The sequence below is a fragment of the Spea bombifrons genome, chromosome 2 (genome assembly GCF_027358695.1).
Source record: "Spea bombifrons isolate aSpeBom1 chromosome 2, aSpeBom1.2.pri, whole genome shotgun sequence".
NCBI classification, from domain to species: Eukaryota; Metazoa; Chordata; class Amphibia; order Anura; family Pelobatidae; genus Spea; species Spea bombifrons.
Window position 1 is genome coordinate 47,889,049 of NC_071088.1, and position 13,751 is coordinate 47,902,799.

The 13,751-nt window shown below is 38.0% G+C and overlaps 1 protein-coding gene across 1 annotated transcript; it reads right to left on the bottom strand.

Moving 5' to 3' along the window:
- Nucleotides 1-276: 276 nt before the first annotated feature.
- SARS1 (seryl-tRNA synthetase 1) lies at nucleotides 277-12,947 on the bottom strand. Its single transcript, XM_053457823.1, has 11 exons — nucleotides 12,701-12,947; nucleotides 11,235-11,305; nucleotides 10,430-10,510; nucleotides 9,834-9,992; nucleotides 8,353-8,496; nucleotides 7,946-8,101; nucleotides 6,281-6,502; nucleotides 6,024-6,153; nucleotides 5,557-5,714; nucleotides 5,017-5,146; nucleotides 277-835 (listed from the first exon to the last, which is right to left on the bottom strand). Exons 1-11 carry the CDS (start codon nucleotides 12,834-12,836, stop codon nucleotides 687-689), a joined length of 1,536 nt encoding a protein of 511 aa, XP_053313798.1. The 5' UTR covers nucleotides 12,837-12,947; the 3' UTR covers nucleotides 277-686.
- Between the last annotated feature and the right edge of the window lie 804 nt (nucleotides 12,948-13,751).

Consider the following 13,751-nt stretch of genomic DNA (forward strand, 5'->3'; position numbering starts at 1 on the left):
TTGTCTAGACAAGCTTTTTATAACACAGCATTTTAAGAGTCATTGTCTGTCAATTTGAATGTGTGATAACCCCCCCCCCACACACACACACAACATGTAAGGGAGAAATTATATAAGCTATATAAATACAGAGTAACGTTCCCTATGGACGCTTCATGGTGTTTAGCAGTAAAAAGCACTTTTTATGTGGATTCTGCTTTGATTTTGATTATCAGTATTTATTAGTATTTATAGGATGATGCCAACAGGAAAACAGCAATGATTTTTTTTTTAACCCTTCTTAATAAAGTTCATGTGAAAAACCACAATCCCTTATGGGAGGTTTCTGCTTTCTTTTTCACGTTATAACCTCCATCTAAAGCTTCGTGTAACTTTAACTTGGAATGTCATGTATTGTAGGATATTATTTGCACCCATTAACATCAGCTGTTGACATTTTTATCAATCACTTTTTATGTTTTATTACAATTCCTTCCGAGCTTCTCATCATGAAGCCTTTGTTGACCTCACTAGGGACATTCCCCTATGTCTTTGTATTAGCAGCAACAGTTTGTCTGAATAAACGGGAGGAAAGGTATGCGGGAGGAGACTGCAGGAACGGCCCAATAATTTAACAGATTGTTCAGTAGGATGTTGTTTGGGAGAACTAGCTTGCAGGACAGGAATGACATAAGGAAAAGATGAATTTAAGCACAGTTCACTTCCATGTTCTGCAGCTGAGACTCTAGGCCGCTGTTTGCGCTTTTCTTGCCTCCGTCTAGCTGCTTCTTCTGTTTCTTGGTAAGCTCCTGATCAATCGGAGCCGGCTTCACAAACTTGATGATTTCCTTTAAGCCTACAGAACAAGAAGCAATTTACATTACACATGATCTGCTACGGGAGCGCTAGCTACCACCTCATTATTATTTATTCTTATATATAGCGCCATCAAATTCCGTAGCGCTGTAGTACATGAGGAAAAAAATATAAAGTAATATATTTAGAAAAAAAGGTTTACTTATTCAGCTTTGCATATGCATTTTATTCATGCGACATGCTAACTTTACCACTCACTAAAAAAAGGCCTTCAGAGTTTATGCCGGACCTTAGCCCTAGAGATGTCTTTAGACACCCATCCCCCACAAATACACATTTGAATAGTTTTTCTTATTAAAATAAGTTGCTACGGCTAGACAAATATGTTATGGCAAGTAGATTAATAACAATGGCACAAATATCGATCCGTGGAAGGAAGGAAAAAAAATACATGTCAATCTTAATTTAGTGCTACATATCATAAGTACACCAGCAAATATATGACAAGACTAATAATGGATACACTGATGCTGAATTCCCAAACTCTTCTTTTAACTTTAATTATGTTCCAATAAGCATTTTTTATGTGCTGACCTACAGGTCACCAAGGTATAGTTTGGATAGCTTTACCAGTGGAAACATCACGCCAAGTCATGTATCCCCGACTGTCCTGTTTTGAGCGGGATTTTGCCACTTTACCCTGCTGTCCCACCAAGCTCTACCTCGTTACCAGACGGATTCCGGACCACAATCCCGCAGTCCTGATTACATTTTCCGGGGTCTAGGACTCAAGAGAATCCGCAACTCAACACCCCAATCACCAGGGGGATAGAAGGTGGGAGCACAGTAGTGTAGTTTAGTACTGACAAAAACTTTTTTCCCCAAGTAAACTTTACCTGTAGACTATTTTCCCTGTTAAAACACCATACTTAGCTGGTTCTTTATGGCAATGCTAATTAAGTTATTAGAGCGTCTGCGCAGGTGCTTAAGATGGAGACACTCAATTGTTTACCACATGCAATATGATAATGAGGCAAGAGTGTGTGTTTGGTAGACAAAGGCACATATAACAGCTAGAACACATACACGTGACTAATACGTAGCTGTCATAATACATACTATGTAAAAACTACAATTGCTTTAACAAAGAACATCACAATATATTTGAACATTTGTTTTTTAATCTCATACCAGTTTGGCAGGAGTTTGTCATGTGACACAAAAGCAAGCGCTGATATGTTTCTGCACAAAAGACGTAAGGGCTTTTTGATTTTAATGTAAAATAATAAAGCTTACCTGTTAAAATACAAGTGAGTAGAACGGCTTTTAAAAAAATTTTTTATACTACACTATACACTAATAAAATAAATCACACTCCATTGGTCCTATAGAAACAAGGATCACTGAACCAAAACACCTTTGTAGAAGGCCTGGCAAACCAATGAAGCATGGAAAGACTGCCAAATAGGCCAGGTTACAAAGGGAAGTTTGGTTCAAATGATTACACCTATCCTGAAAAAAAAACTCTAGAGGCGCATTGTTTCAAAGTTACAAAGACATTCGTTTCAAAAACAAATTAACCAATATATACACATTACCTTAACCGCTCTATGACCGGGGGCTTTACCAAGTTTAGTGAACTGGGGCTTTTTTAATTTATCTTTGTTCAATCATAATTCCCTTGTTCCATGTTTAGGGTACGCGCACAAATGAGAGATATAGATATATATATATATATAGAGAGATATATATATATATATTTTTTTATATAAGGACAGATAGGGCTCTAATTTACCCATTTTTTGCAATTTTACTTTTCTTCCTCAAATTAGGTACCACTGGTAAATCAGGATTTTAATCTTCAAACAATATCCCAACTAGAATATCATCTCAGAAACATATGCTTCCTTACATACTGTTTTTCTTATTTTTGAACTTTGGATTGTTGTTTTGGGTTATTTCTTTAAAGGGAATGGCATCTATTTTACCCCCCCCCCCTTTTTGCACTTCTTTAAAGTGTAAAGCATAGGATTTCTTTAAAGACCTTGTGGATCTCTCTGGAAACTGGATGGAATATGATGGTGGCATCACTGGAGTCTGCTTATTATTATATTTTTTTTTTATTATGGTTTTTATATCTTTAAGATATAGGGAAAAAAAAAGGTGTCTAATTTTCTTAGAAGTCGCCATGTACATGTAGATAGCACACACCCATTTAGATGATAGTCCATTAGGCACATTTAAGGGGTTTAATTCAATAACTATGCTAAAAAAGCAAAACATTTCCACAAGTCTGCCAACATTCTTGCAACTTTGGTTTACCAGCCTCCTCTCCTCTTTAACTATGGCCCCATGTATAGAGATTGACATCATTCATTATTTTTTGGGGAACGGATTACACTCGGCTAAAAGGCTGTTGCGGTACAAACAGGAAAAAAAAATGTTTATCTTATTGAATTTTCTGAGGCTAGGTTTATAGCACTTTAACCCCTTAAGGACCAGGCTGTTTTTTTTTTTTACTTTTTGTACCCTTTGGGACGAAGGCTGTTTTTTTTTTGCGGTGCTTGTGTTTAGATGTAATTTTCTGCTCACTCATTTCATGTACCCACACAAGTTATATATTGTTTATTTCAGAACACGAAGGGCTTTCTTCAGATTTTTTCTTAATCATATTATCTAATCTCCTATTAAAGAAAAAGAAAACCCCCCACACTTTCTCACTTTTATTTGAAAAATATTTTACTCATCCAAAAAATCTAATGAAAAAACATGCTAAATGGATATTTGTCCTGAGTTTTTTTCTGCAAGTTATTGGGCAATAAGTACAAAAGGGCATTTGGCTATTTCAACCCCCCCCCCCCAAATCTGGTCATTCTGCCCCATGTGCTATTTCGGGTATCTTTGAAGATGGCCTATTTTTGAAAACTAAACAGCTCAAGGTATTTCAAATGTTGGTATTTTAACCCTTTCTATGCACTAATTCTACTACCACCCATTGTCAAACTTTGTGGTACTAATTTGTGTTTTTTTTTTTTATCACAAAAATTGCGCTTCAGGTATGGATTTACAGCTCCTGGTATACGTCACTTTCAAACAAGACCCCAATATGTGTTCAGCAACATCTCCCGAGTACAGTGATACCCCCCATGCATGAATTTGTCAGGAAGTGCGCTGCTTTTTTTTTTTTTTTTTTTTAAACTTGGGGCCTTTACATCTTGTCCTACTGCCCCCATGTCCTAATAGGGCCATCTTTGAAGCCGGCTAATTAAATTTACCCCATAAAACCATATATTTTTAAAAACTAGACACCCCAAGGTATTTCACATGCTAGTATTTTAACCCTTTCCATGCATGAGATTCTACCACCAGCCTTTGCCAAAGTTTTTCACACAAATATGTATACATTTTTAGCTCCAGGTATACGTCACTATCAAACAACACCCCAATACGTGTTCAGCAACACGTACAGAGTACAGTGGTAACACTCACGCATGGGTTTGTCTGGTGTTTGTGGGTTAAAAGGCCACATTTGAGAAGTGCGCTTTTGCCCTATCTTTGAACCAGGCCACTCCAAATTTACCCCATCAAACATTTTTTTCTTTCAATTAGACACCCCTTTGGTATTTGAATGCTTTTACTTTAACATGTCAAGATGTTTGGGAAGATACAGTGCTAATTTTAGCACTTGCTTATAATAAACTATTTTTTTTTTTTTATTTTATTCTTTTTGGACCCTCTAGCCAACTTTTCCAATTTTTTTTTTTTTTTGAAGGACGCACATCTTGCAAGTGGCAAAATCACTCGCAGTGGCAGTTGTGAACGCTCTCCAGAGACACGGCACGTCCTGGGGTGAGTGTTCGGTGTTGATGAATGCCTTGTCATCAAGGCATTTCAGCGACACCATTGAAGTTTAGGAGGCGACACCCTGGGGAAGGGCCAGACATGGCCTCTGATGCCGATCTCGGTGTTGCTGAATGCCTAGACATTGAGGCGTTACAGCAACCCCGTTTAAGAGAAGAAAATGATCGTAGATCACTTTCTAAGCTTGTTTAACGAAATGACGTGCCAGCACTCAATGTTTACTCTAGGGTGGGTCAGCACAGGCAAAAAAAAAAAAAATAGCTTGTGTGTTTCATATGACAATACGAGAGACCTGAAAGAGTTTTTTTCCTTTGCTTGTTTTCTTTTATTCTGGTTTTACTGTTAGGGTGATATATTTACCTGGCGGCATGAAGTCCCTGAGCTTTTCCGGGACGATGATTCCCTCATCAGTCTGGTAGTTCTCTAGAATGGCGCAGATTGTGCGGGTTGTGGCACACATGGTTGCATTTAACATGTGCACAAATTCAACCTATGGCATGGGAGAAGTGGGAGAAAGTTGACTGCATTAGCGTCTACCTAGTCAAGGTTGTAGTTTTAGCAGACAAAAGTAAGACTCTGGAGGTCATTTCTGAAAATCATACACCATTTAAGTGCTCTTATGTTTTAATTTCATCACATTTGCTTGCTACATACTAGCCTGGTTGCAGTACAGATGTGAGCAAATGTCACAGAGATCAATCTACAGGGCAAAGGAGCCACTTTGTACAACAAACACAAAAAGTAAAATATTTTGTTACGTGATGGTTTCTTTGACTGAGTCCCTTGCAAATTCTAGTTTACCTTGTGTGTTTTGTAGAAGCATCTAATTTTGGACAATGTTAGCCTAAAATATTTGTTTAAGATCAGGCAGTATTGTTCCTGAAGAGCAGAATTATTTACCTTGTCCATCATCTTCTTTGTCTGCCCATAGCGGATACGCAGCCTACGGGCCTGGTAGTCCGTGCAATTTGAACAAGAAACCAGCTCCCTGAAAGCACCAGAGCCGGGGAACCAGGCTTCTAAATCAAGCTTTTTGCTGGCTGCATGATTCAGAGAACCTTCAGGGGGAAAAGGGGAGAAAAAGCTTAGTGTTCAGTTTTTTTGGGGTTTTTTTACACTTACAATACATTTTTTATGCATTGAATACATGTTATATTACAGCATACCCCTAGTTAAATAATAATAAAAAAAAACAAAATAAAAAAAAACAACCTCAACACAGACATGTAAAAGAAACTCAATTTCTTCAGTTCAGCAATTTTTCATGACACGGTCTACTGAACTGTGTTCTCCACTGTGATCAGGTTTCACATTAATATATCAACAAAATCCATAAGATTGTACATCCCACTCATATATTAAGTTACCTGAGACAATGTTAACAATTTGATAAGGGATACCCAGTCCTTGGTAGAATTCTTCAGCTGTGCTAATCATTTCCTCAAACATTTCCCAGGACTTGTTGTCATGAGGCGAGGCATAAACAAACTGCTCAATCTGAAAGGGTTAAGATAAATACGATGTAAGATATTCCCATATTACTACTATTGGGAGACGATTAACCTTTTCTGGAAAACAGAAATGAAAAGTAGTACTGTGGGATAAAAAAAATAAGTGTACTTACCTTCTCAAACTGATGCACCCTGAAGATTCCACGGGTATCTCTCCCATGGGATCCAACCTCCTGTCGAAAGCAGGTTGAAAGCCCTGCATAGCGAATGGGCAAGTCCTCTGGTTTAAGCCATTCATCTCTATGGAGAGCAGCAATCGGTTGTTCAGAGGTGGCAATGAGGTATTTTTCATCAACTGAACTGTCGTCTGACTTCTCACTGCCCTTTCCGATCACCTAAATGTAAACATTTTAAATGTAGAGATTAAAGTAGTGAAGTAGTGCAAATTGAACATCTGAGACTCACATCTTCTGTATGGAGAACACGGTAGGGATAACGAACTAGTAGGTTTTAGTGGCATCCTATCTGAACAATGATTGCGTGTGTAACTAGATCTATAAAGGGACATTTTTTGGTTGTGTATTTAATTTTTGTGAGTACCATGAGCTGGTCATATGTGCTAATGAGGGGATTTGTTTGGTTAGTCTCCAAACTGGAGGATCCCTCTTCCCACAAGATATGATGTTACAGCCTGGTGCTAGGGAGATCCTGCAGAGGTCTGCACACAACAGTCATTATATAGAATTAAAATGGTTTTACCTGGCCCATGAAACAAGGTGCAGTTGCTTATTTTAATATCAACATTTTTACAAGAGAAAGCAATTATGCACCTATAAAAGCAGTAGACTACAATGAATTACGTTCACATACAAGGTTTAATGAGACAACAAAAAAGTAATTAAAGCTATACAAGGAAAGAAATGTGTGCAGAATCTGTTGTGTTCTAACATTGTGCTAAGCTCACCATGGCGTACACTGTCCATCTCTGCTATTAATAAAACAACAATAATGAGTATACTACAGTATCTGATGTCTGACACCATTTAAGTCAGTGAGTTGGTGTAAGTGTCAAACAAGGTGCATGGCTCGGTCAGCGTGCGTCTTTCAACAGCTACGTAAAAGATTAAGCATGTGGCACACAAGACACATACAGAGGCTCAAAGTGGTGGCAGACAGTTTAATGCTTAATACCAAAATATTGTCAATAAAAGCTATTTCAGACTAGGCTGAGGGTGGCAGCAGACCCTTGCCTGCTTTTCCAGGGAACTTATTGGCAACTAGGCTCTCTAGTACAGCACAGCTCTAAGTGGGCCAGGTTGAGATCAGATATCTCCCTTGAACCAAATCCACTTGCCATGTGGACCCTGGAGTAGGATGACAACCCTAACCTCTACCATGGACATGTGTCCATTTCAAATGATGATCAGCACATGTAAAACACTGCCTGCAATATGTAGGATGTGTAAACTCACAGAACAGCAAAAATCAATTTTATTATTCCACATAATGCAGGACCGCACTTTACATATGGAGGTGAGCAACATGTGAAATGTATGTATACATTATGTCCTGAAAGAAAGAAAAATGATGAATGTGGTTGCTCTACTATGGAGTTGTGTGCAGACCTCTGCAGGATCTCCATAGCACTAGGCTGTAACATCACATGGAGACTAACCAAACAGAAATCCCCTCACTAACACGTTACCAGTGAATGTGGCCCACGATTAAATTAAATTAAATACACATAATCAAAAAAGTCCCTTTCCAATCTCGTCTCCATATATAGTGTAACAAAGTAAGGTAGAGTGCTGGTGAGAAGTGGGGCTTTGTAGACAAACCTTATATAGCTCATCATCAAACTGGCTGAGCTGGGCCACCTCCTGCATCACTTCTTTCCTCATGAAGAATGGCGTATACATTGGAGTGTAGCCCTTCGCTGCCAGAGTCTGCAGAGCACACTGGATAATGGCCTGCTCCAAAAACACTAGGGGGCCCTGGAAGAAAGAAACTTATTTAGTTCATATACAGTAAAAAAGAATTGCATGTTTCCTAAGAAGTAAATCTGGACACACTTGAAGATCAGTCAAACCTGGCGTTTCTAAAGGATAGCAACATTCATTTGCCATTTACTAAAACACATTTAATAATGAAATGATATTACAGTCTGTACATTTCTATACATTAGTTGCCAAATTCACAAATCCTTCAAAATCACTTCAATTTCCTTTGGGATCTACATACTTACCTTTAGGAAATATCCTCTGCTTCCAGCAACTACAGCTCCCTTCTCTCCCTCGAAGCCATCAACCATAACGACTAGATCCACATGGGAGTATTTCTTTCGGACATCACATAATCCCCATGTGCGCTCCACTTTGTTATCTTTGTCCTGTAAGGGTATTGTACCCACAAGTATATTTATCATGAAAGACCGATTACATTTATATTGCATACACATTTATAGTACAAACATACATATAAAACAAGCAAAAGATAAAGTGCAGCGCTTTTTTTTATTTAGCAATTTACTAGTACTAATAAATTGCTATTTTTACTTTCAAATCCTCCTCTTCATTTTGACCTCCTGTATATCTTGAGCTGATACTCATTGAGGAACAACAACATTGAGTGGAACACCACAAGCTGCTGTTTTCCAGAAACTATTGGATCCTATGATATTCCTACACAGACGCCCTATAGTTTGAGCAAACTTGGTTGCTCAAAAGATTGTGAGTACCAATCTTATAGGAGGGTTAATATCTTTTGTATAAACAATATTATACTATTATCTATATGTTTCTTTTATTTTTCATGTGAACCTGCTGAGAGTCTCATAGAAGACATCACATGTGATTTGAATCTAAGTATACCTGTTTTTTTTTTTTGTTTTTGTTTTTTTTTTATATGCACGATGGGTGTTATTTTGTAAGGACGGACATGTTCAAGTATTGCATAACACTATTAATATAGAATTATTACAAATTGAGCGCTGCACTTTATCTTTTGCTTGTTTTATTGTCACGTAGGGGTGAAGTGTCAAGTGCTGGCAGCTATTTATACTCACTTTATATATCAAAATATTTATTAGAAGCGCCGTTATTCACTTTATTTTTGTACAAACATACATATAGATGGTAAATGGATTTTTTTAAAACTTTTAAAACATAATTTTATCAGCAGTCTGTTCACCAGACCAGAGATTTGTATGCATTATGGAAGGCCTATGCCTTTTTAACCCATAATTCATCTATACGAAATTGTACTCTGCATGACATTTAAGTTTCTGTGAAAAATAATTATTGCTTAAATCTGCATGCATTGGGTTTGCTGACCCGGTAAACTAGTTTTTAAGTGAGCCGGGATCAGTGCTTAGAGATATTGGAGATATCGGAGATATCCATAAATCATTCTACGCTATTATCCAGAATCAGATGCCATATTCATCGCATTTTATGCTGTGTGAACTATATTGTGCCATGCCGGTGGAAAAACGGCTTGCATCTCACTCATACTTAATGTATGTTGTGAAAATCCTTCATACATTTGTTCACAACCAGAAACAGAGTTTTGCAGTGGGCCTGTCAGTGGTTTTATTTTACTAAGAGCTTAAAATCTTATATATTTAAGCAAGCACCTCACCTTCTTGATTAATCATGTTTGGATATATAGACATACAAACAAACGATGTCTGTCAAAAATAAACCACACATATTTAAGATACAATACCTCATCATTACTAATAGGCACGGATGGATGCAGCAAGTTTCCAATCTCCCTTAAACTCTCAAAGCGTTCAGCCTCCAGTCTAATTCGCTCGGCATCTGTTGCAGCTATGGCCTCATCTATCAGGACCCGAAGTCGTTTGATCTGTGTTACTGTCAGTTTCTATAACAAAAAGGAGGCTTCAAGTTTTTAAAGAAATTAATAGACAAAAAAAAAAAAAACATATATCCAACTCCTCTGTATATGATTTATTATCATCACCATCAATATATGGACAACACACTGTTATTAAAAGGACAATATAATGTTCCTTAAAGCCAGACCAACAAAGACTGCAAATTAAAGTAATTTGTAAATACTATAGTATACCTTATTTACCCAGAGAAAAATAAATGAAAAAAACGATAAGGAACATTGCAATTCCAGAGCTGTTTGACAGGGGGTATACACGCATGTACAAAACACAGTTCCTGTAAGACAAGGAGCTGGGAGGACAAGAAACAGAGCAAAAAGGATTCAGATTAATCCTGCCGTTCATTTGCACGGGACAAAGGTTAAGCTGTAAAAATGAGTAATAATGCCATCCCTAAACTGCTTACACTCAGGGTTTCGGCTGTCAGTTGTTCCAGATTCTGGGCATTTTCCGGTAGGGCATCATTGTCTCCCACAGGTTCTTTTTTCTGTAACAGCAGAAGCAGTGAGATCAGGGCAAAAGAAAAAAAAAAATTGCACACAAGATAATTTCAACAATAATTCATGTTTTTAATAACAAAGAATTGTGAGAATCAACAGAAGCTAAAGAAAAAAAGAAATAAATGGAGAAGAAAAGAAAATAGGGCTGAATCAGGCTCACATCTATAAAGGATGTACCTGGTCTGGTATGTGTTACTATACACCTTCATATAACTTGTGTGCCACATGACAATGGCAAAAAAATACAATTCTTCAAAACGCACAAATTGCAATTTATACATTGTTTTGTGCTTATTCTTGTAAATAGATATTAATATTTCAACCTTCTAATTAACTGTACGCATACAAGAGTACAGCCCTTCTTCTGTACACTGTAACATGTGTGAGCCTTATAGTAAACTTGAAAAAGTTACTTTTTTTTCCCCGCCCGTTTCTTTTTTTAACTGCTGCCCCCCACCCTATCGTAATGGCGATGCGGAATCTGCCGGAGCTCTATAAACTAATGTAATAAGAACATTAATGAGGTCATTTACATATTCAGAACACCACCAACTACTAATTGTGTACCAAGGAGTATAGTTACATGTAATACATGCCTATCACATTGCATATAAAATAACTTAATTCAGTAGTGGTAATTCCAGGATCGGTCAGAAAAGAGAAACAAGACCAAGCGCAATGGAGGACAGGAACAAAAAAAAAATCTCTTACCTTCATTTTCTCACCAATTGTCTTGCTGCATAAATTTTTCTGTTTGTTCAGGTTATCTGCTTGAAACCTGCCTGTAATCACATGCAGGGAAGATAAAAGTAGTGAGAATAACCAACAATATCACGCTTTGTGATTGCGGAGACATTACTAATACAAACTACAATTGTATTCACCCAATGCCAGGAAAAAAATATTCTACAAAAGAGGGGCTTAGCGTAACGTAACAAAAACTAAATTTCCATGGAAAAGAAGGTGAATGTAGATTTCACAATTTATTTCAAGCTAGCTATTGAAATAACTATTAATTTACATGGGCTGTCAAATTTGCCTAATTTATCAGTAACGAAGTGTATATATACTGCAAATTGAGCAATACTTTGTGATTTTCATTGTGTTTGATATATCGGTGGTACATTAAAAAAAGACTAGGTAAACCAGCATTTAACTTATGCCCTGGTTATTTCAGAGAAGCACCAAAGGAATTCGATCAGAAAACAGAAAAATTGAAAGCGATACAAGCTACTACCACACAAATGGCAGATATATAGCAGGCTGTTATTAACAAAGGTATCCTTAAGTTTGCATTTAAGTTAAAAGCCCAAGAGATATTTTATGAGCCTACATTTTTATAAGTGCTGGGTGATCCCCCACCCTTTGTGTAATATGCACTGAATGGTTACATTACACTTATAACAGCATTAGCAAATTCCTCTGTAGCATTTGTATTATTGTATTAAGCAATTTTAAAGCAAAACAACAAATAAGAAGCTGTTAAAATATATAAATACAGAAGTATTGATTTTCTGATTCTAGTTCTAGCATTTGGTTGAGTTCATTTAAAAAGTATATAGGACAGCTCATAAGCCAATAAGAGATGAGCTGTCCTTGTGAATGAAGCGCACCGACTCCACCTCCTCTCCAGGCTTGCTGCAGTATTGCATCAGCTGTGACAGCACATGGATCGCGCGCTGCCATGTAACCAGGGGCTAACCGAACCCATTTCTCTATTTAATTAACCCAAATATTTAACGTATAGGCCCGGCTCTCCCCTACACAACGACACCAGCTCCCTGCAGCTCTATGCGCGCACACAACGCTGGGTGAGGAGTGACAGGTGACAGGCAGGGTCTATTAGCCCCCCTCTGTGTATACAAAGTAACACAAAGACCCACAACTAGTAAGGGTCCTCGGGGCCAGCCTTATCTTTGACTTGTGGAGCGGTTTGTGCGCGCACAGCCCTAAAGCAAAGACAAGGAGGCAGCAGATTAAACCGCAATATGTCTATTTACAGATGTCAAACACTCAACCATAGAGATGCGTTAAAAGAGTCCACAATACCATCAATGGACGGCGCCGCGGAATGTGTTGGCGCTACATATATATATATATATATATATATATATATAATTTGCTAGGCCTGTTCCACACACCCAGGCTGTGACTGGCCTCCCTGTACACATACTCACATTTCCTCCAGGCTGTGTCTGACTTCAGCAAGGCCTCCACCAACCCCGGGTCCTTGAATCTCTTCCTTTGAGTTTCTCTCACCAGTTCAGGGCTCCCTCCCTTATCCTCACGAAATAAATCTAAGTCCAGGACCATCTTGCCGGTGGTAAAGGAGAGCGCAGCAAGTTACGATGAGATCGGTCGGACTGGTCCTTCCCGCAGCAAGACCGGCTTTACCCTGTGCGGCGACTAAGGTTCTCACACATGCGCAGAGGCCGCAGTAGAATACCCCCCTCCCTTGCTAGCCCGCATGCGCAGTGACAATGTTCGGTAGCTGACCCCTTCTGTGGATTGATTTCGCTTAACAGCTCGTCATTGGTGTAGGGCACCTGTATCAGCCGTTTAACCATTTGAACATTTTTTTTGTTTAAGGTAATCGTATGATAAAGGTGAAAATGTTAAGAGGCTGTAGCTGTAGCCAGAGGCCATTCTCCATTGAAGACTGGCATTCTATCCGATTGAGAATTTCGTTCCAGTTAATTGGCTCTTTATGTTTCCACTGTCTAGAAATGCATATTTTTGTTGCTAAAAAAACATGAATAGCCAGAGGTCTTTGATTATCATCAGATATGTCAAGATTTAGGTGAAATAAAACCATTTCTGTAAGTAGATAGAGCTGTCACTGGAAAAGGAATTCTAACAGTTGCTGGACATGGTTCTTCATCGTCTTCAGAGCTGGGCATTCCCACCATACACGGGCAATAGATCCAATCGCGTGTAGGCATCGCCAGGATGTATGGATTTGATGGATCCCGTTTATGAAGGATGCTTGGAACCAGATACCAACGAGATTTAATTTTGTAATAAAGTTCTAATAAATTTATAGAATGTACATGAAGTTTTGTTAAGAGGAAGGCTCGATGCCATTCGTCAGTAGTGTAATCTATAGTTAGATCTTGTCCCGATTTTAACAGTGGAGTATCTTTCTCATCTTTAGTAAGTGTTTTTAGAAGTTTAAGTGACCTTGAGATTTGTGTTTTTCACAATTTGTCTAAATTTTCTTTCAAAAGA

Excerpts from the sequence above, each read along its gene's own strand:
- SARS1 (XM_053457823.1), bottom strand. The coding sequence starts at position 12,836 with ATGGTCCTGGACTTAGATTTATTTCGTGAGGATAAGGGAGGGAGCCCT. Across the intron at positions 8,102-8,352 it reads GCAGAGGATATTTCCTAAAG|GGCCCCCTAGTGTTTTTGGA; the intron begins GTAAGTATGTAG and ends TCTTTCTTCCAG. Across the intron at positions 6,503-7,945 it reads TTGATGATGAGCTATATAAG|GTGATCGGAAAGGGCAGTGA; the intron begins GTTTGTCTACAA and ends GTTTACATTTAG.